General features: G+C 36.3%; 1 protein-coding gene across 1 annotated transcript; it reads left to right on the top strand.

The window, feature by feature from the left end:
* Positions 1-176: 176 nt before the first annotated feature.
* On the top strand, positions 177-20,474 carry TERB1 (telomere repeat binding bouquet formation protein 1). Its single transcript, XM_074582901.1, has 20 exons — positions 177-2,740; positions 3,697-3,807; positions 3,987-4,115; positions 4,588-4,719; positions 5,163-5,223; positions 5,317-5,432; positions 5,544-5,666; positions 6,205-6,357; positions 7,503-7,634; positions 9,049-9,174; positions 10,147-10,304; positions 11,265-11,626; positions 13,058-13,119; positions 14,141-14,233; positions 15,567-15,737; positions 16,225-16,302; positions 17,427-17,540; positions 17,945-18,057; positions 18,602-18,814; positions 19,376-20,474. Exons 1-20 carry the CDS (start codon positions 2,707-2,709, stop codon positions 19,403-19,405), a joined length of 2,511 nt encoding a protein of 836 aa, XP_074439002.1. The 5' UTR covers positions 177-2,706; the 3' UTR covers positions 19,406-20,474.
* The last annotated feature ends 1,090 nt before the right edge of the window (positions 20,475-21,564 follow it).

Raw genomic sequence — 21,564 nt, 5'->3', positions numbered from 1 at the left:
CCTGAGGACAAATAAAATCATACCAAATCCTGAAAATTCTTTTTTAAATGTAGATTTTTCTGATTTGCCTTTCAAAGAAAAAAACAGCAGCTGTTCTTTGGCATGGTAAGTTGCTTTTACAAATTGGCTTACCTGGTTTGCAGCCGAGCTGGATTTATTTTTTTCATAAAAGCTGCTCTTCAGATTGAGGCAGGGAGGACTCGTGAAACGTTGATGGTCTGAGGATCCAACTGTCAGAAGCACTAGGGAAAGCTGTAATACCTTTTACTGAGTTCAAGGACATTAGGGAGAGGGGTTGTGTGCTGGAAAGCTTGGTTCTTTCGTCTCTATTTGTCTAGTCAAAGGTTGTTTTTCCTGCAGCAGTTTCCAAAGGCAGTGTATGGAAGCTAGCGGCACTGTACACCCGGCGGTTGCCCCGGGCCGGGCCAGGCGGAGGCCGGCAGCGCCGCCGGTGCCTGAGGTAGCGGCCCGGGGCGGCGGCCGCGTCCTTGAGGGGCCGGGGCGGGGCGAAGGGCGGGAAGGGCGCGCGGCTGAGGGCTCTCCTCAGGCCGGCGAGGGTGAGCAGAACCGCTGCCGCCGCGGGTTCAACAGGTACCTAATCCCTGCCCTGTTTCCCGTCCTCCTGATATTCTCCACCTCTCCCGAAAGCTGGACGAAGAATGCTTTTGCTGGGCCCTTTTTTTTTTTTTTTTTTAAATCTTATACGTTCTTTCATTTTTATACTTGGGATGATCTGGAGTACTTGTTAAGACTTCAAAGTGGTGCTTGATAATGAGCTGCAAATCGTACGTGGCTCACCTGAGAGGGAGGAGGGATGGGGTGAATGCTGAAATAGCACTGGAAGGCTTCAAAGGTCTGTTACACTGAACAGAGTTCCTCAAAAGTTAGCGGATGCAGCCTGAGCTGCTGTGTGAATATTGATTTCAGTAGGACACCAACAATCCAGACTTCTTCCACTGTGCAGGACTTGACTGCTGGGTTTTAAAAAAGAAAAAAACCTGGCTGTTTCTAGCCCCGTGTGGCTGCGCAGGGCAAGGCCATCAGCCCCAGCCCTGACTGACTGGGATGTTCCCATCAGCCTCCACAACCTGTGCTAACCCCCTGTGTCTGCCTGTCTTCGAGCCCTAGGCTCTAACGCTGGTGAACAAACAGATGAATACATCGCTCCTTTTTTTAAGAGTGTTTTTTGAGGTTTGAAGGGATGTTACTGGGTTATTTTCCGTAACTGATGGGGAAGAGGTAATCCGTTTTCTTTTATAAGCAATATTTGTCAGAAGTCTGTTGCAGCAAATCCTGTTACTTATGTTTTCATCTGTGATGCAACAACAAGAGTTGAGCTATTCGCATTTTAATGTCAACTGGCTTATAAATATTAATTTGTGTACTTTCTGTATGTTGCAAAAGAAAATGATCCAGTTAAGGCCAAGACATATCTTTCTATAGCGTTTAAAAAAATTGCGTTGCTTCCGTTAAAGGCTCTTTAATTGTATAAATGTGTATTTAATTAAACTTTACTGAAATGAAATTAGCTCCAAAGTAAGCTCATTTTTACAGCCTTTCTTTTGTTAAGGAATACGTAGGTAGCTTTTGTTTTCTCTTAGGCTTAGGAAGAGGAACTCTTTTTAAACTTTCCCTCTCAAAACACACGCTTCACCAATGCTACTGTAAGGATGTATATGGAGCATTTGGACTAATGGAAGCAGCAAAGAAATGGGGACAATCGGTAACTCTAAATGGAAAGCAGGGCTGTCTGTCTTCATTAAGATGACAGTGATATTTCTCAGAGCCTTTGCTCTACTTTGAGAAGGATAACTAATCCATTATTAAGCTGGATTTATCACTGATTTAAAGTTTCTACCTGGAGCTAATAATTTTTGAGAGATTGAAATAGGTTACTGTGGTGCTTGCATCAACCTTTCTTTGTGTTTGGGACTTGGGGCATGGGTATGGGACCATCTTTCTGCTTCCAAACCTTGAATTTCACTCTGATAGCTCCTCAACTAGCTCTCAGATGCCGGTGCATTAGGTTTATGTAGCATCAATGCTAGGAGTCTTCCTGGTTTCCGTGGTTCATGTAATGTGATAATTTTTTTGGTGAACTAAAATAAATTCTTAGTTTAAGGTATAATGCTTCAGTTCATGCTCACTGTCTTTGGTTTTGATCAATACCAATAAAGCAATGTAGTTATGGTGTAGTTGCTTACTGAGTAGCAGTAGGAGGCTGAATGTTTTACAGTGGATGTCAGACACACTTGATCCTCTACGTAACATTACCTGGTGGTCTTTCTGCCAGTTGTTGGTTGATGACAAAGTTGGCAAGCTATTGTAAGGAAAATTGGATCAGATTTATTGTGATAAATTACACAGAGCTAGGTATATTTTTAATGACAGGGATGTTTTTCGTGCCTCGCAACAGTAACATTGAATCACGTGATTTATGGAAAATGCTAACTTTCAATTTAAAAATTACCTAACAGTAGTTACAAATGCAGTGTTGCTATAAAATTCTGTACTTCCAAAGAAAATCTTTGCCATGCAAGAATATATTAAACTCCGTGTGTGTCAGATTATAGTGTAGAACCAGAAAATTTGAGTGTATTTTAAGAAAAAACACTTAATTTATACTACATATATTATGCTGCTAATCTAAACAGAAAAACACTTTTTATTTGCCGTCATAGAACAAGAAAAGGGATACAACCAAAAATGGAAACTCAAAAGGTGCAGAAAAAACAGTGTGGTAAGATTCCTAATGTAATTTGTCGTTTATTATCTACATCAATTTTACAAAGTTTTAGTAGACTGTGATAGATCTGTCATGGGGGTGGGGAAATGTTCTTTTTCCTTGTTGCCAAATTTTTGGTTTCTGTATTGAGTAACTAAAGGGCAAATCTAATGAAAACTTTCAAATAGTATACCAAATAGTACAAATAGTACACTTTCAAATGACACCACAGTGTCACCTTTTTTTGCTAATATTTACTCACAGTTTTATTGTATTTTAACTTAAGAAACTCCAAACTTTACAAGTGTATAAATATACAATATCTGCTGTTACTGTTGCAAATAATTATGAAATATGTATTTTTATTATACCCAAGAGACTTAAGAACAAGATTTTCAAAGTGGTTTACCTACCTAGGGTTGTATGTAGGTGCCCAGAAAATGCTTTTTTACTAACCTAGCAACCTGATTCAAGATTCTAGCTGCTGTGGTAAGTAATTAAGTCTTCAGTAACTAAATATTACATAGGAAGCTTTGCTTTGTTGGATTTTTTCTCTATTCACTCTGTAGAGTTTTAATTGTATTTTCACTCTGAATATTTTCATAGTTCTGTGTTATTCACTTAAATTGCACCTTTCAATTGTGAATTTAATACTTGGTAATTTACAAACATTTACTAACAGTTACTAGTAATTAAAGGCCGGAAATATTAAAAGGGGACTGTTACTTTAGCAAAGGAAATCATGCTCAAATAAGAAACTATGGAGAGGAATATTTTTAGGTTAAGCATGTTTGTTATTTGTAGATGGATAGAAGTTGGTTAGCTCCATTTTTGCTTGCTGGTTGGTTTGTTTGTTTTTTCCTTAAAATACATATACATACTACATTTTTGGCAGGTTTATTGTAATACTAAATAGATTAATATAAAGAAAAGATAACAGTTTACATGAAGTTTTTTGTGTTTGCTCTTAGATATGAAAACAGATTTGAACTTACTGCTTGAATGCCTTAAATATCAGATGGACTGCCCTGTATCTCAGAAAGAGGCTTTGATCACTATTTACTCAATTTGTCAACAAAACAGTAAGAAGCATTTTTCCTTAGAAACAACACAATTTTATGTTCACAATATACGTTAAGAAGCTGGTTGTCACTATAAAAAAAAATTATCTAAAGGATATAAGTCTTGAAGTTATAAAATCTTGGAAGGTTTTCATTTTACAGATAAACAAAAGTTTACCTTTTCTTTTTTTCTGTTATAGGTGAAGCAAGCGAATATTTTCGAGAAATTGGTGGTTTGATGTTTATAAATGATCTTGCAAAGTCAAGTGTTCATTGCATAGTAAAGGAAGCGGCTTTATTTACCTTAGGAGTTATAATAGAGAGTAATGGTAATAATAAGCAATATTATTTGTATTTCTGAGTGAGTTATGATCCCATGTTATTACTTCTGCTTGTGCTTTGTCTCCATTATTTTTTTTTCTCAAAAAAATCAGTTAACTAGATTATCAGCTTTAGTGAGGGGCAGTAAAGGTACCATTGTTTCACTGTCCACCCCCAGATTTGGAGAAATACCTTGTGGATTGATGTAGACAGCACGTCTTTATAATACCAGACAGCAGTACTACTTCTGTTCCTCAGCAGCAGGTGGTGACTCTCCAGTTGTTCCAAAGTTTGCCCAGGTCCTGGTTGCTTTAGAACTGACCACAGGGGGAAGCCCTCAGTCATGTTAGTTAGTCCTGTTTTGCCTCCGCTCACCACATACTGGACACAACTGAGACTCTAGTTACTGTATTATAAAAATAATTTAGGATTACGAATGGCTTGCTTTAGGAATTAATGGTTTTTATCTTCTGGTTTCAGTTTATTGTCAACAAACTTTGTGTACTTCTGCACTGTTTGAAGACCTCATTTTATTTTTAATTAATAAGGATTCTGGTGTGAACTTGAAAAGAATGTCTGTTTATGTCATCTTAGTACTGATTTCAAATAATAGTAAGTTGGAGTTTTTTTCCACCACTGTATTCTATTTGCCAATCTGCAGTACAGAAATTTGGAACACTCAATAAGTAATGTTTTGGTAAAGTTAGCTTATAAAGATGAATGGTTGCGTGTAACTGAACCTGAATTGGCTAAGTAGGTCATCGTTCATTGGATTTCCTTAAGTAGCAGAAAGTGGTTTAGTTCTAAAAATGAAATTATAGTTAAAAAAGAAAAATAATGCAAACCAGTAGTTTCTGACAACGTATAGAAAAAAATAGACATAGAAAGAAATGGAACATTGTTGCAAATGTGTTGGTGTGATTTTGTATTTGCTTTTGGGGGAGATATATGCTTAGGAAATGGAAATAGAATGTAAATATGTAAATTAAACTTGACATTAAGATTTTGTCTCAAGTTGCATGTGTCTTTGGAATCTTGTATGCGTTCTTTTTTAGAAAGTGGGCAAACCTATGTCAGAGATACCGGCTGCATCGGTCTTCTTCTACAGTTATTCAGGTAAACAGTTGCAATTCAAACAGAAAAATGATAGGCTATTTAGGACTTACGTTTGCTTGACTATTTGGGACTTGTGTGCTTTGTTCTAAACAGAACAACTCTTTCGGCATCCAAGATGAATCTGTCAGATGAAAATGCCAATCAGTGCTATCAGCTGTGGTCTTCGGTCTGTAGTACTCTCTGTGCCTGCGTTAACAACCCTCAGAATGGTAAGTGTTGCTTTTAAAATTGTGTGAAAAAAGTGACGCTTGTTTTCATTTTCACTGTTCAACTGAAATTTCATATTACATTTTGATTTGGGGTTGTTTTTATTTTTCCAGAAGATAATCAAAACATTTGCTGTTCAGTTTTTCCATATGCCAAAGAGTGGCTTGAAAGTTGCACAGAGCCTGAGATAGTTCGTCCTATTTGTTCATTTGTTGGTCTCACAGTTGCAAATAACTGTAAGTGCAGCTCAAGCTTTAAATAGTTTTTCTTTTGTAAAAGTAAGTTCAATTTGATAGTTAAATATTTGATTTCTTTTTGTCAATCTCTACAAATGCATTTGCTGTTTTTCCAACTTTCTCTCTGAAAACTCTGTTCCACCATCTTTATTTACACTGCATTGGGCTTAAGTTCACAAACAGCCACCAACTGGCTACATTTAGTAAGTTCAGTAAAAAATTTGGAAGCTGTTTTGATTAACAGTATTTTACAGATAAAAGTCATTATTACATCTCTGAAAACAACGATTTGGTTAGAACTTGGATATAATGTTTGCCATTTGTATGCATGTATTAGGGCCACATGTTTCCTGTAACAATTTTATAAGACAATTACTACATTTCTGAAGATTAATATATATCCAACTTCTGCTGTATGGGTGGAAATGTAATGATTAATACATGGACAGAAAAACTGTGATGAGCCTAACTGATAAAATGCTCAAACAATTTGCAGCTTGTATTATTTAAGACACGTTTTTTTCTTTTTTTCCCTAAGCATATGTGCAGAAATATTTTGTTTCTGTTGGAGGATTGGATACATTAGCTAAAGTTCTCATCAAGCTTATGCATGATTCCTGTATGAGTCACTCAAGCACAAAACTTGCAGTAGTAGTAACAAAGACTCTGGATGCCTGCATTGCTAATGATTGTGAGTGAAAAGATCGCTACCATTTTTTATATATGGTAATTTTAAAATGCAATTTTTAAAGTCTAGTTTTGGTAGAAAAGTGTATGCATGGATGCTAAAAAGCAATTAAGTTTTATACATCCCAGCTGATATAGCAGACTTTTTAAAATTCAAATGTGTATATGGGGAGTGTTTCAGTTCATCTGAGGTGGACTACCTTCCCATTGTTGCTAAAATAAACATAGTGAAATTTAAACTATACTGAAAATAAAAATGAGATCCTAGAGCTAGTTTTGTGTAAGTAAAGCCGAGAACTGAGCGTGGCAGTCATCTTGGGTCCAGGAGTTAGAGCTGTGTTTCTGTAGGCCTGTGCCTACGCTAATAAGCTTTGTAAGCTTTAAGAGGCTTTAGTAACTCTGGTGTGGAGCTGGACAAATGTGGTATGCCTGCATAACACATCTTTACTCTCATTTACTGTCTGGATAGTGCTATCCTAATGAGATCTTTCTGTCTTCTGTTTGAGATTTTGAGAAACCTGTGAGCCTGATGATTCTGTGTTGTTGGCCATGATTATTATATTTGATACTTCTGCCATAAGTGCTTGCTAACAGAGGTTCAAAAATATTTAAAACCATATACCTGCACTAGATTTGAGGCTAGTTTGAAAGCAGTTGGTATGTGACAGGATTAGGTGTCAGCATGTATGTACTAGCAGTGGTGTTCCCAGTTTTAGGAAGAGGTTGCCCTCTACCAGAAACATTGTTAGCTCTTTTTGTGGCAGATAGTCTATGTGTCAAACCTTATTGTACTCTTTCTTGCTCAATTCTGGAGCTGAGAAAGGATGTGGAGAAACTCTGCAGAGGTCTACAAAACTTGCTCATTGCAAAGCCCTTGTTTATCAGATGTTCTGCCACATCTCTATACAGCCCAATCTGGGAGATAGGGCAGCATTGTATATGGGGACCAGCGTGGGCAGAATTACTGCACCAGGAGGAATGTGGTAATTTGAAGTGTTAAAATGAAAGAGAGAGAAGAGGAGGACTCTGTGGGCCCAAGGGTTTTAGAGGTGTGTAGAGTTCCCTTGAAAAACAGCATTTTCTACTTCGATGATGCCTGTATACTTACTATCTAGTTTATTTTTCTTCAAATTATTTTTAACTTATTAGCTGCCATGGGTGTAGTGTTGACCAAGTATCACACTGTGTCAGAGCTACTGAAGCTGCTGTCCAATGACACTCTGGATACAGGAGAAAAAATTAGTATTATTCTAACAATTGGACACTGTACTGAAGTTTGTGGTAAGATTTTTTTCTTTTTGTCGGTTTCTACTAAATTCTCATACACTACTTCAATGGTGTCATTTCATCAGGACGGGAACAGGAGGGATAGTTCTGTAAAATAATGTAATATTAATATTCATTAAAAATGTTTGCTATAATGTTCCACCTTTAAATTTTAAAATCTGTTAGCAGACAGTATCTTTAAGAACTTAGAAAAAGCAGACTATTATGCAAGAACCTGGGCTTAGGTATCACGGGGTAAAATTCATCCAGACCTGAAAACTGCAATACATACATACCAAATAAGTCTTTATGAGCTCTATTTTAATGGCCCTTGATATATACAGCTTCTGTCCACTGTTTACAAAGCCATTAATTTTTTTTAAAGCTATAGAACAGTATTGTTTTTGAAGTAACATAAGCAGTAGGTAACCCTAAAATGTTTTTGCCAGGCTCCTCAGGGCTTTCCCAAGCAGATCTGGTGAAAATATAACACTTAAGTTGGTATTTCGTGGTAGTCGGTAGTTTTGTGGTAGAAACAGAACGGGAAGTTGTGAGATACTGATAATCGTTTATTTATACTACTGTTCTTTCCATGTATGTTCAGAAACGCAAGAAAAAGGGATTATGTTCAAAAATCCTGATTGATTATCATTGTCTAAATAACAAGTTCAATAATTAGCTCAGTACGTCATAAATCCGATATTTTAAAAGGCAGTTTTTCATGATCGGTTAATGGAAGCAAAGCTTAATGGAAAATGTCTTTCAAACAGAAATAGGATTAAACCAAAAGAATAAAAGTTTCTCTTAAAACGTCAACACTGACAAAATAATCCAATTTCATCTTTTGTCGATTCCTTTGTTCTATCAAGTTTGGACAATAAAGAACTATTTTTAGAAAGTTGATGGTTTTATGAATACATACTGCAGATGAGATCACAGTAAAAAAATCTAGCTAATTACTTAGTTAATGAGGAGGAACAGATTAGCTAGACCAGGGTTAAACTACTAATTTTATTAGAGTTCTGCTAATTATGAACTTTAAGCTTTTGATATTTCTGCATCTCAAGGCTTACATGAATGTAGCATATATGCTTTAGGAGTATATACCAGAGGAAAAGAAATACAGAGGCCACAATTCAAATATTTTAGGTGACAGTTAAATTAGTTTGGATCTCTGTCATGTAATCTGTTTTAGGCCTCCTTCAGTTTTCTTACAAGAACTTTGAGCTATGGTCAAATCACCCTGTGTGATCTAAAGTGCTTCTACAATCCGGGTAGTAGGTCATTACAGCATGCTTGCATCCATAATGAAATTCTCTTTTTCAGAATTTCCTTGAAAATTACTAGCATTAGTTTCTAAAACTACTGTAAGATTAAGTGTGTATGAGGCTGAAACCAATCTGTTTTCCTTTACAATGTCCTACTTTAGAAGAAAACCAGTGTGAACTGCTCCAGAACAATGGTCTTCCACTTATGATTCAGGTATTAACTGAGTCTCAGGATGAAGAACTAATTAAAGCTGCTACTTTTGTGCTGCAAAACTGCAAACAAATGAGTAAGCTTGCTGTTATTGCTTTAAAAATTACAGAGATTATTTCCACCTTTAAGTTCTGTTGATTTTCTAAGTGATTTTAACTTCAGCAGCTTTGTAATTCTGTGTTCTCCAAGAGATGTTTATTTTCTGCAGAAAAGTTGTGTATTTGCCACTGTGGACTGATTATGGCATTTGGGCAGAAAAAAGAAAAGTAAAAATTCCAGCAATGTTGCAATAATGCATTTGTGAAACCTATATATGTAGGGACAGTTCTTAAAAGCTTTCCCATCTATAAATTATGTGCAAAATATTAACACTGTTATTTAACATGCAATTGGTACTCTATTCCTCAGTACCATTGTATATGGAGACTAAATGAATCAATAATCAAGGCCAATATCACCATGACTACAATTATTTTGCAATATTAAAAAATCTTTATCTTTATTTTTTAAGTAGAGTGTATTTTGAAGTATCCTGTTTAAGTTTTTTTTAATTAACTGTATAATACTACTAATGAAACAAAGACACCTCATCCTTTAATCTCTAAAGCATGGAAGGTATTATGCAATTATTAATTAGTAAAAAGCATATAACTACATTTTTGTACTGAAAACATAAGAGTTTTGTTTAACATTGAGGGTTGTGGTGATTATGGAGTTGTTTTTTTAAAAAAAACAGAGACCTGTAGTGGTAATGGACCTACAGATTTAGGATTAAGTCCACAAAGTCATTTTTTAGAGCACAGCATTATAGTGTAGAAAGTTTATACTAACTATAATTGCAAGCTCACCTCTTGTAACTGCAGTTTTTAAGTGTGTTAACATTTAATGTGTAAATTTAAATTAAGTATATAACGAGTATTATTCAGAGGTTATATTTTGCATTAAATTATTGGGGCTGTCCCTCAGCATACTAAAATATAATAAATACTTATCACGGTGTTCATTGATTAAAATTTGGAATATTAATACTGTTTTATATTTTATAAAGCTGAACAATTGTCCCTGAAAATAAATGGTAACTCATTAAACACGAACAATGCAGAAGAGTTGGACACGCAAGTCAGAAAAAGAAGTCTACAAGACTACTGGAAGAAAGCAAAAGAAATTTTACACAGAATAAACTTGATTGAAAAAGAACATGATGAGGTTGGCCTATTTACCAAAGTAGGATAAAACTAAGCAAATCTTTCCAGAATTTAGAGAGAAATAGAAAGTAAACCCTTAAGATAATTTCAGTATGAGCTCAAAAAGTAGGGAGAACATTGGATGTATGTGAAACTACAACCTGCAACTTTTACCATTACTGTAAGTCATCGAAGTTAGAAGTATGGGGGACAATCAGAGAATGCAGGCATCTGTATTTTTATGAAGCATTTTAGTTTATTATAAAAACAGATTTTCTACAAAATTGAGATCAGCTAGGTTGGAGAAACAAGAGTTGGATTTATTTTTAATTGCTGATCATTTGAACCTATAATTTTACTATTTGCATGCATGAAATGCCCATGATTGTACAGCTGTGATAGGATAGATGATAATGGAGAATGTGAACATAAACTGAAAAGAAGTTGTTTCATATTTTCCTTGTGCTGTATAGCTACTTGGTATCTCTGGGTGTGGAACGGCAATTTTGAGTTATTTAGCTGGATCGTAAGTTAATTAAATCTTTTAATTTCTAGAAGTGCCTTGTAAAGGGTTATCAAACATTGGAACAGGCTTCCCAGGGAAGTGGTGGAGTCACCATCCCTGTACGTATTTAAAAGACATGTAGATGTGGTGCTGAGGGAGGTGGTTTAGTGGTGGACTTGGCAGTGCGGTTAACAGTTGGGCTCAATGATCTTAAAGGTCTTTTCCAATCTAAATGATTCTATTAGTAGCAAATCTATTGCTTCAGCCTGGAACTATTACTTAATAACCACCCCTTCAACACCTCCAGCAACACGGCTGTCTTGTTGGCTCTCAATTCAGTCTGGGGTTTTTGAAACTTACCTGGAATTTACTTTGCCTTCAGAGTTAGACTGGTCTATCCCAGTTAATCTTGTTACTAAATTTATTTAATATTTTTATAGCACTTACATAGTCGCTAACTAGTATTTTTCAATTCAGGAAAGCGTGCAAGGAAGAGTATTTGTAGACAGATCTTCAGAAGACAACATTGAAGCATCAAAATACCATGAAGCGAATCCTGCTGATCCAAAAACTTACATAGAAAGAACACATAAAGTAGTACATTGTCCACAGTTGACCTCTATGTCAGATGATCAGGTTCTTCCTCCATCTGTAAATTCTTCTCCACTGAAAAATGAAATCGTGAACGCTATGAATCCAGTGAATACCTCTACTAGACAAAGTGAACAGAGTAATATTCTATGTTCAGTCAATGAACTGCGAACAGACAGTGTATTTCAAAGTCACAGTATAAACAAAAAAACTACTTGTGTACAAAATCAGTCTGTTCTTCAAGTAAGGTAAGTATCTTACACCTAAGCAGAAATACTAAGTTGCTTTTCTTTAGTAATTTCCAAATTGAATGTCAGCTTTTGAAATTATCTGTTACTATCCATGCCGTTTTCTCCTAGTGAAAAGAGGTAGCCTTTCGGTGGCTCACCAAAGAGGATATTCTGTGGAAGCGTTTTTGACGTCACAGATCAAAGATCATAGACATTGTAGTAATAAAAGCTTCTGATCTTTTTCTCTGAATGGCAGGCTTCTGACAGATTGTACAGAGCCTGTTACAGGCCATGATCTAATACCTTCAACATAGTGATGAAAAAGCATCCATAATTTTTGCCTCAAAATTCTCACTGACTCAGTAGATAAAGATTTGACCCATTGGTTTGGATGAGACCACAAAGACTGCTGTAGTATGCACTTACTAGGAAAATTGCAGTTACAGAACCGCTCTGCAAAATTTGAAATTGGAGTGCGTACAGTTAATTATAGGCAATGTGCAAGGATAAACACAGACTGCATTGTCTTCAATTTATAGCCGGAATATCCCGCAAGACAGGCAATGAGAGAGTATGAATTCTCTTTTTTTTTTTTAATACTTTTTTTGAGTTCTACATTTTTATTGTGATTTTTTTTTATGTGGTTGTGTGGCTGGCTGGACGCTGCTCCTATGCAGTTTCCTTGCCTGCATTATATTGTAACTTTGCAACTATCACAGAAATTGTCAAGAGCCTAGGATATTTTCCGTGGTACATTCAGGTAAATTTTCCTTTCCTATTGATCAGCATAATTTCACACACCTTTATTTGTTGTTCTGACCTCTGAAGCACAAACTATTAAAAAATTAATTTTTTTGGGGGGGGGAAAAAGGTATCTCCTTGCATATGTATTTGTGTTACCCAAGGATAACTCTGGATTATGGTCCTTGCTCCTGCAGCATTCAGAGGTTGTCAATGACATTGAAAAATGCACAATCACCATATCATACGAGCATGTTGGTTTCATAAAAGTTAATCAGTGTAAGAAAAGAAGAAAATCAATGACCTTTTTAGAGCAATTGCTACATCTGGTAAAGGCTACAGTATTTTGAAGACTTTGTGAAAGTTTTATGTGCACTAAGTAATCTTCATGTGAACCAGAATTGCAAATGACTCTGGAAAGCAGCATCCCTTCAAAGCACTGCATTCCAAATGCTGGAACAGACATGTGGAACAGCACTGCAAGGAATGCTGATCACAGGTTTCTGGTAACAGATTTCTAATACCATAATTATATGCTGGATACTCCAGTCCCAGTAACTTGGGATAATAAGAATCAATTTTTTAGTTTTATATATTTAATGTGTTTTTTGTTTTGCCTTTGGAATGTGTATATTAATTTACAGGTAAATGTATGTTGTGAAGTTCAATTACTTTTTTTTTAATTTGTTCACATTTTCATCTTCCCAGAGAACACTTATTTAAACAACCAGCAGAGATTGTTAAAAATATGAAACAGACATGCAAATCAGGTACAAAGAGTTAAACACATTCCTTTCTTAAACAATTTTTTTCTTAATGACATTTTAACTAGTTTTGTGCACTTCTATCACTACTTTTTATCAGACGTTATATATTATTAGATGACAGAGTGCATTATGTGTAATATCCTTTAACTGTTTGCATAGTTTTGGAATTTTATATTGTATACATTATTTACCAGGAGAATATTTATTCTGCTTTTCTTCTAATACATATTTTATCTATCTCTTTTTTAATTTATTTTAACGATTCAAATTAATGTGTCACAGATAAATATTTTAAGTTTAGTCTGAATGCAATCCGTACTGAACAATGAAGGCCATTAATAGAAAATGCGGAGGGATGCTGCTTTTATTCTGTACTTGTAAGGTTGGGGATAGAACCTACCTGTGAGAGTGACTTCTGCCTGAATCTGTTCCTACACGTTGAATGTGTGCTTAAGATAAATGTTTTTTAGATCTGACTTGATCATCTTAGTCTGATATATTTATTTCAGAATTGGGATCTGTTCAACCAAATCATTATTCATAATTTAGTTTCCTGTTAATTTATAAAATTTATAATTATTCATTAGATTCATATTTCACAGAATGGTAGCTTTACAGGTGACCAAGCTGATCTCCAGGTTATACCTATTTAAATGGAGAATAAGTAGTATTCCGATACATCACATTTTTCAGCAGCTGATTCCAAATAGAAATAAAATTTATAGGGCTTAATTAACCAATGTAAGTTTACAGGGTTATTTTGCTGTGTTCGAGTTGAAGTAATACGCTTTGGGAGAGGGATGAAAAAGCACTGACTTAAATGTAATTATTCTGGATTTACAAAAATGTAAATGTGATCCATTTAACTTCAGGAATTTCATTTGGATTTTCTACTGTTATGTAAATTAAACTTTAATAATCTGCAAATAGAAAATGCAATTGAATATAGGTATGCTGATGCATGACTACCACCGCAAAGGATAGGTTGCATTTTCTTAGTGGATTTTTTTCCTTCCTAATTTAGATCAACATTTATTCTACTCAGATATAACCAGGGAAGAAAAAAGTACTTCAGCTACGTCTGCATCCCATAAAATGGCAGATTTAAGGTGTATAGGTAAATATTATCCTTAGGTCTTTCTTTCCTGAGTCCATAAAAGAAGCCTTAAAAGTCAGCAATGCAGTAAGTGAACTGACGTTACAGAAATTTTAACAGTTCTATTTGATTACCGACTATGTAATTCTTAACTGCTTCCTTTCCTTTTTCCACCCCTAAAATAAAACATAAATACTGAAATAAAGCTTACATATTTCAATTTCAGTTTATGTATCTTAATGTGGGTTTCCTAACAAACAGAATATACAACAGCTTAAAAGATGACACACTACTTACAAGAATACTTAAGAGTGGATGTTTTCCTCCTTCCTCTGATTGGAATGAGGGAGGAAAACAATGTAGCCCTGCCCAGTTCCCTCATGTATTCCCCTGCTAAGCTTCCTAACTATACTGCAGCCCTTCTGTTTTCTCTGTCTCGCTGCTATTCAGTACAGGCAGGCAGTTTTATAGAAATCCATGACTGCAGCCCTCAGTTATCCCCTCTTCTACTTCCTGAATATGGTCTATCAGTAAGTTACAAGAATGCTGCTGGTACTCAGGATTTGTAAGTGTATTTTCTAATTAAGCCTGTGTCTCTTTATTAAAAAAAAAAGGGAAAGAAAAAAACGTGCCCATAACCCACCTTTGAGCATCGTTTAGGCATCATTTAGTTCTCCAACTAAATTCAATCTGAGCTTTAACACTGCTTTATCTTAGGCTAGAATATTGCAGATATGTACCAGTGCCCTTCTTATAATTCCTCACAGTGCAGAGCTTCTCCTTCAGCTGACTTAAACTGTGAGAACATCCAAGAATAACTAAGCCATAAATTACCCTAGGAATGTCCTCAAAAACGAACAGGAAGGCTTCCTGTGAGGAAATTCATACCTAAGTTAGATTTACCATTTGTTCAGGTTAATACAAATAACTGTTAGAACACAGGGAAAGTCTCAAAGTATAGCGAAGACTTTCCCTGTGTTGTAACAGTTACTTGGATGTTTTGGCCCCTGGATAAATGTGCAAAGGGAACTGAGGCCCCTTTCTTCCCATCCCACTAATACTTTTACTTCTGTAGAGGATCCATGCTTCATTTAGTACTTCTGGAGTTGAAGTGCAGCATAACTTTGTCCCATAGGTCATATTGGAAACACTTTTTTTTTTTTTAAGAGAACAAGTACAAAACAAGAAGTATTTTCAACAAGATACATAAAATGTAACCTCTTTTGACATGTGTATATGGAAAACCGGAGGTCAAACTGTTGATCATAATGAGCAAAATAAAACACTGGACTTTGTGATGCCTTCTGTAGCATTTGTGTTTCCTGTTTCTACAATATCCTACTTTTTTTTCCAGGTTGTACAGCTGGAGGACTGTCCTTCAACAGTAAAACCTTTACCAAGATGTTGCAAAGTTGTCCATACCAGTGTGACCGTCATAAAGTCATTCTGGAAGCTGAAGAAAGATATAAAAAGGAACTTCGCAAATCAGCTGTTTGTAACAACAATAGATATGCAATTTATGAGAGTAATTATGATTTTTTTTTTTAGTAGTTTTAACTATTGTTTTAATTCATATTTAAAATCTGAACCTTTTTTTTGGTCTGATTCTTATTGTCCTGCTCTTGTAAACTCACTCATTTCATTTGATTTACCAGTGGATTGTACTAAGTGAGATCAGAACTAGCCCTTTTTCTTTTGAGGATCTTATGTATTTCTTGGCAGTAGTGATATATCCTCGTTGTAGGCTTTGATGAGACTCTGTCCTGTTTGCCAAAGTTAGTCACGTACTAATAGAAGGGAATATATCAAACTGAAATAAGTGTGAATGGATGTATGACATCATAACAAGGTAATTTCATTCTAGTATTATATACTTACGTGTGTAAGAGGCTTATAATTCTTAATGAATTAGAAGTGCATCCTATATTTTTTTCTTGTTTAAAGGAGGCATTTTGAAAATTAAAGTTATTACTTACTGGCATTTGTACTGGTGTCCATCTTATATTTTCCAGAAATACTGCTGACCCCAGTGAAGAAAGAAAGACGGCATACAGAAATAACTTTTAGGAGCAAAAACGATAGTTTCCAAAGTAAGGGCTTGGTTTGGAAACCAATGCAAAAAGCCCTTACTGTCAAAGTAATTCTTTTGCAAGACTTTACCATGGGAGGCTGTGGATAGGGCATTATGTTTTTTTGTTTTGTTTTTTTTTCTTTTTCTGTGGATTCTGTGAAAAATCTGTATATTAATAGGACAGAAAATGCATATTCTGTAATCATGAAATTGTGTTATGCATGTTAGTTCACAATGAAGTTATTTGGCACTTGCTTTGTAGATACTTCTTTGAATTCCGTCAGGGTTACTTCCGTGCCATCTGCTATTTTTCAGTTTTGTGGCATTAGTTTTTGAAATGGAGAGGTACGCTCAGGATCAGAACACAGTAGAGTTGCCTGTGACTAGATTCAGCTTCACTCTATTACACAGTTACAGCTATGTTATCCTATTTACCTGTTTCTATTTTGTTTGGAGCTCTGCTAAGGATTCAGGTCTCTGTGTGCTCAACAGCTAAAATGGTAAACAAAATGGTTAATGTATACAACAATACTAGAGCAAGTAACTGAAAATAACCTCTCAAAAAATTAAGTACAGGAGATCTGTTTACCAGTCCTGTATTACAAGGTGTTGTTTAAAGTAGGCTGAAGCAGCTTAATAAATCAATACTTAAATTCTAAAACATTACTTTTAAAAATATTTTCTTTTAAAAAACCAGCCCACCCATCAGGAATTTATTTTTAGTCTCCTATTTTGAAAAACCTTGTTTACATCATTATTCTATTTAATTAATTTCTGGAAAAAGTAGTAGATTGATTTTATGTTTTAAAATTATTTAAAAAAAAACTTTTCCCCCTTCAGATTAAGAAATTAATTTGTCTATGATGATAGCCATTGAGGTTGTCTAAAATTTAAAAAAAATCACCAAACTTTATTCCATCTCAAAACCCCATTACACTAATATGTTACCTTTAGCAAGTAAACATTTTCTGAAGTAAACTGAATTTTCCAGTCATTCTTACAAGACCAGATTGTAGTATGACTCAAAAGATGGTTCTCTCTTAAATTTTAATTCCTAAAACATTAACTGTGTTTTGTGTTTGGGGTTTGGTTTTTTTTTTTAAGAAAGATGCGTAATGTTTTATTGTTTGGGTTTTTTTTAAGGTATTCTTTTGACTCCAATTAGAAAAAACAAATCTGATACTTCAAATAGAGATGCACATAGTAAAAATACTAGGTTAACTGACGACTATAATTTGATACCTACGTATGAAAAGTGTGAGTATTACTGGAAAGTTAATTCTTTAATAGGCATAAATTAAAGATCAAGTTTTGCATTTTAGTCAGGGCTCTGAGAAAAAGCACCTGTGCTTGCTATTGGAGACAAATGGCTAAGAATTTAAATAGATGTGTTCTTGTGCCTTCAATCATAGTATTAGTGATGTTTGAGTTAATTCCTATTATTTGCTAGTTGCTTCCAATGCATACATAATCCTTATGTGTTAATGTCAATGATGAGGAAAAGATCTAACGAAAATTAGATAGCACTAATAATATATTTATATATTACTAATATAACATATTCAAGTTCATGAGAAGTGCTCCTTTACAACATTATATTCAGTTTTACAGTAGAATTCAGTTAAAGTAACTAAGAGGTGGCCTTGTTCACAATTTCATAGCTTTCCAAAAAACCCAAGATGCTAACCTGAAGAGACAGAGAATCAAAGAAATGTGCAACCAGCAATGTCGGCGCTTAAAAGAAAATTGCATATATTCACTTGACAAAGATGAGGTTAGTTATGCAAAGCGTAATCATACTCACATTTATAGATGTCCACATAAAATCACTATGAACTGCATAATTTGTTTTTAAGTCGCCTTTAACAGGAGGTCAGTAGCAAAGTGAACCTTATTAGAGAGATACTCCTCTATGTTGATTCTACTCCAGTCATAACTGATTTAGCCCTGAAATGAGTTAAGCCTTTTCCAACTGACTGTCCTTTCTGGATAACGGGTATGGAGGTATGTTTTTTCCTGCACTGATGAAAATTTGCGTAGTGTAGAAATAACAGAAACCTAAAGGAATAAACATACATACCAAAGGTAGGAGCTATGTAGGCATGACAGAAATTAAGGTGATGGTTACGGAAAAATTCTGTATTTCAGTAAGAGGGTAACAGTGAAGAAATCTTGAAGAACCATTGTTACCTTGACAAAGTGATCATTTCTACAGAACTACTTAAGATTGTATTGTCAGTAATAATGTGTTACTTCCAAATGTGAAATAGAATGTAAATTGACATAACTTTTAATTACATTAAAATAAATATTTTCAGAACAATGAAATATGTTCGCTGGACACAAGGACAAGAACTGTAACCAAGAGAAGAAGAACCCGAAAAGATTTCACGACTGAAGAAATTAACTGTCTTTTGAATGGAGTAAAAAAAATGGGTAATCACTGGAATTTAATTTTGTGGTCTTATCCATTTCAGAAAGGACGGACAAGTGTTGATCTTTCCAAGAAATACTACAGGTTACAGTTGCAAGTAAGCATAATTTAATTTTCTACTACTAATGTTATGTTGTCAGCTCAGTTTTCAGCTCTTGACCCTGAGTTGACTTGCAAAAAACAAGGCCAGGCTGTCACAATTTGCAGCCCGTGGGCCTGTGCTTTGTGTTGGTTCCGTGCTGTGCACGCCAAGTGTTAGAACGGTCTCTGACATGGCTCAGTCAGGGCTCGTGCCTGGAGAGAGAGAATTGAACTGGGAAAATATTGGAGAGCCTTTCAGCCTTCCAGTGCCACCAGACAGGATCTAGAGAATTTCAGTTAGGGACTCGAAATGAATCGCTGTGTTTATTAGGAAGTTGGTATTTTCTCTGTCCAGTCTCTTCTGATGATGGTTTGTGACAGTCTCCGGCCATTTGCACCATGCTGGGTACATGCACCCCTTACCCAGGGATGCTCTCCAGGCATTTCTGCTGCGCCTTGGATAGTGGTGGGATCGTTTAGTGAGAAGCCTTGGTCTACTGAAACGTTTATTCTAAAGTTGTGCGGTGTTTTGTGTCAACTTTGCCTTGATATTCTCTTTTTTATCTCCGTTTTATAGAGGCAAGAAAAAACCAAAGATCATCAATAACGTCTTTCAAGAGTGTTTTGGATTTTGTTGCAAAATGCTAAAGAACAGAGTTATTAACAGTGAGGTATTGTCACAAGAATAAGAGCCCTGAGAGAATTTAGATTGGCTTGGACTCATGTTTTTCACTGATAACATTCACTGACAGAGTTGTTAAGCTTTGTAAATTTAAATTACATGTAATTTGATAAGTTGGTTTGTTGTTGTTTTTTTTTTTACATAATGCTAACAAAGCTAACAAAATCTTTTATCAGTAAAATTTATGTTTGGTTTTTTTTAATTTAACCTTCTTGAACATGTGATTTATGTAACATGCAATTTGGCTTTCTGTTTGAATCTTTTTATAGTTTGCTTTATACCATTTGTAAGAAAAGGCTATATTGCTAAAATGAGTATTTTATGTCAGAAACTGGCAAGTGTTAATGTTGTGTCTGAATTTGTTTCCTCTTAATCAGTGAAATGTTTAAAGCAGGTAAAACGTTTTGTTGTGGGTTTAATGTGTTGTATGTGCAGAAAAATGTGTCTCTGACAGAAAGTACCAAATGTATGGTTAAACACTGCTGCATATATAGCAGGTAATTTTATGTTGGTACAGTAAATAAATAGAAATAAAGATAGAAAGCTTGTGGAAATGTCAGAAGTTCTGGGTAGGAGATGTAGCGTGTGGTTCAGCTCAGTATTTCTTGACTGCTACTAACAACTGGAGTGACATTTCTGGCCCTACATAAAATACCGCAGTGCTGAACTGCGCAGAAAGTGGGCACTGATGAAATCTGGCTTCTGCTTACACTTGGACTTTTTTTGGGTGTATTCAAGTAAGTGAGCAGAACCACCGTTTCTGCTAATTACACAGTTTTTATAGAAAGCTTTAGTGAAAGCCTTAGTAACTTGATTTTTCAGTGGTAGCTTCAGTATTTCATTTGTGCTTTTTATCTATTCTGATAAAGGAATAATTAATTGATAGTTCATTTATTATGGAAAAAGTTGTTATCTAATTAGCGCTAGGCTTTCACTATGATGTAGCTTAAATGCGTAAAACCAAGCAAGATAACCAAAACCTGGAAGACTTGCAGTAAAGATGATGCCAATGGTATAATAAATAGGTCTTCTAATATTTTCAGCTCTTGCACTTTGGTTTTTTTATATTATTAAAATATTAAAGCATCTGTAACAGATGTCTTTGAATGGAGCTATTCAAAGCCGCGTAGTTAAATATCAACGTATGTGTTTGCAGACCCTGACCCGAAGGACTACTGAGGAGCAGTATTCACAACAGGGGGGGTTTGGTCTCTTCACCCTCCACAGTGTTGTCCCAAGGGCTCAAAAGCTGGTCTGGCCAAGCTGCTCTGTCACCTCGTGACCAAAGGTGTATTAGCAATTCCTGTTAATCTGCCCTACATGTATTTTAGAAGAGAAGGTGCGGGGGAGACCTTATAGCAGTTTTCCAGTATCGGAAGGGGGCCTACAGGAAAGCTGGGAGGGACTTTCTACAAGGGCAGGTAGTGGTAGGATGGAGGGGTGATGGCTTCAATCTGGACGAGGGGAGATTTAGATGAGATATTAGGGAGAAATTCTTTGCTGTGAGGGTGGTGAGCCCCTGGCCCAGGTTGCCCAGAGAAGCTGTGGCTGCCCCATCCCTGGAGGTGTTTAAGGCCAGGTTGGACAGGGCTTGGAGCAACCTGGTCTGGTGGGAGGTGTCCCTGCCCAGGGCAGGGGGTGGCACTGGAAGGGCTTTAAGGTCCCTTCCAACCCCCACCCTTCTGTGATTCTGATATAGTCCGAAAGGAAAAAGTCATAGATTAGAAGCAAGAAGAGAAATGACTGTCGGGGTGTAAGAATTTGTGTGTCAATCGGAGGGAAATCGTTTGAAACGGGAAATTTCCTGAAGACCCGTCACCTCGCCCGCCTCCCCGCAGCTGGGGCCGGGCCCGAGCGCCCGTTGCGGGGCCGCCCGCTCCCGGCGCTCCACGGCCGCGGCGCCACCGGGGGGCGCTGCGGGCGGCGGGCGCCGCCCAGGGCGGGGAGCGCTGCTGGGGCTGCCCGGGCGCCGCCTGCGCGGAAGGCGGCGGGGAGCAGCCGCGGCGGCGGGGCCGGCCGGCCGGGACGGGGGGCGGTGGCGCGGACGGCGGAGCGGGGCGTCCGCTCCGGGCCGACCCGAGCCG

This window comes from Larus michahellis, chromosome 4 (genome assembly GCF_964199755.1).
Source record: "Larus michahellis chromosome 4, bLarMic1.1, whole genome shotgun sequence".
Lineage (NCBI taxonomy): Eukaryota > Metazoa > Chordata > Aves > Charadriiformes > Laridae > Larus > Larus michahellis.
Note: the sequence above shows the minus strand (reverse complement) of the source record. Positions and strands in the feature narration are given on the sequence as shown.

What these genes read in the sequence shown, in the direction of transcription:
- TERB1 (XM_074582901.1), top strand. Translation starts at nt 2,707, where the DNA reads ATGGAAACTCAAAAGGTGCAGAAAAAACAGTGTG. An exon ending in GAAACAGACATGCAAATCAG is followed by an intron (nt 13,120 to 14,140) that starts GTACAAAGAGTT and finishes TTCCTAATTTAG; the next exon opens with ATCAACATTTATTCTACTCA. An exon ending in GATACCTACGTATGAAAAGT is followed by an intron (nt 17,541 to 17,944) that starts GTGAGTATTACT and finishes ACAATTTCATAG; the next exon opens with CTTTCCAAAAAACCCAAGAT.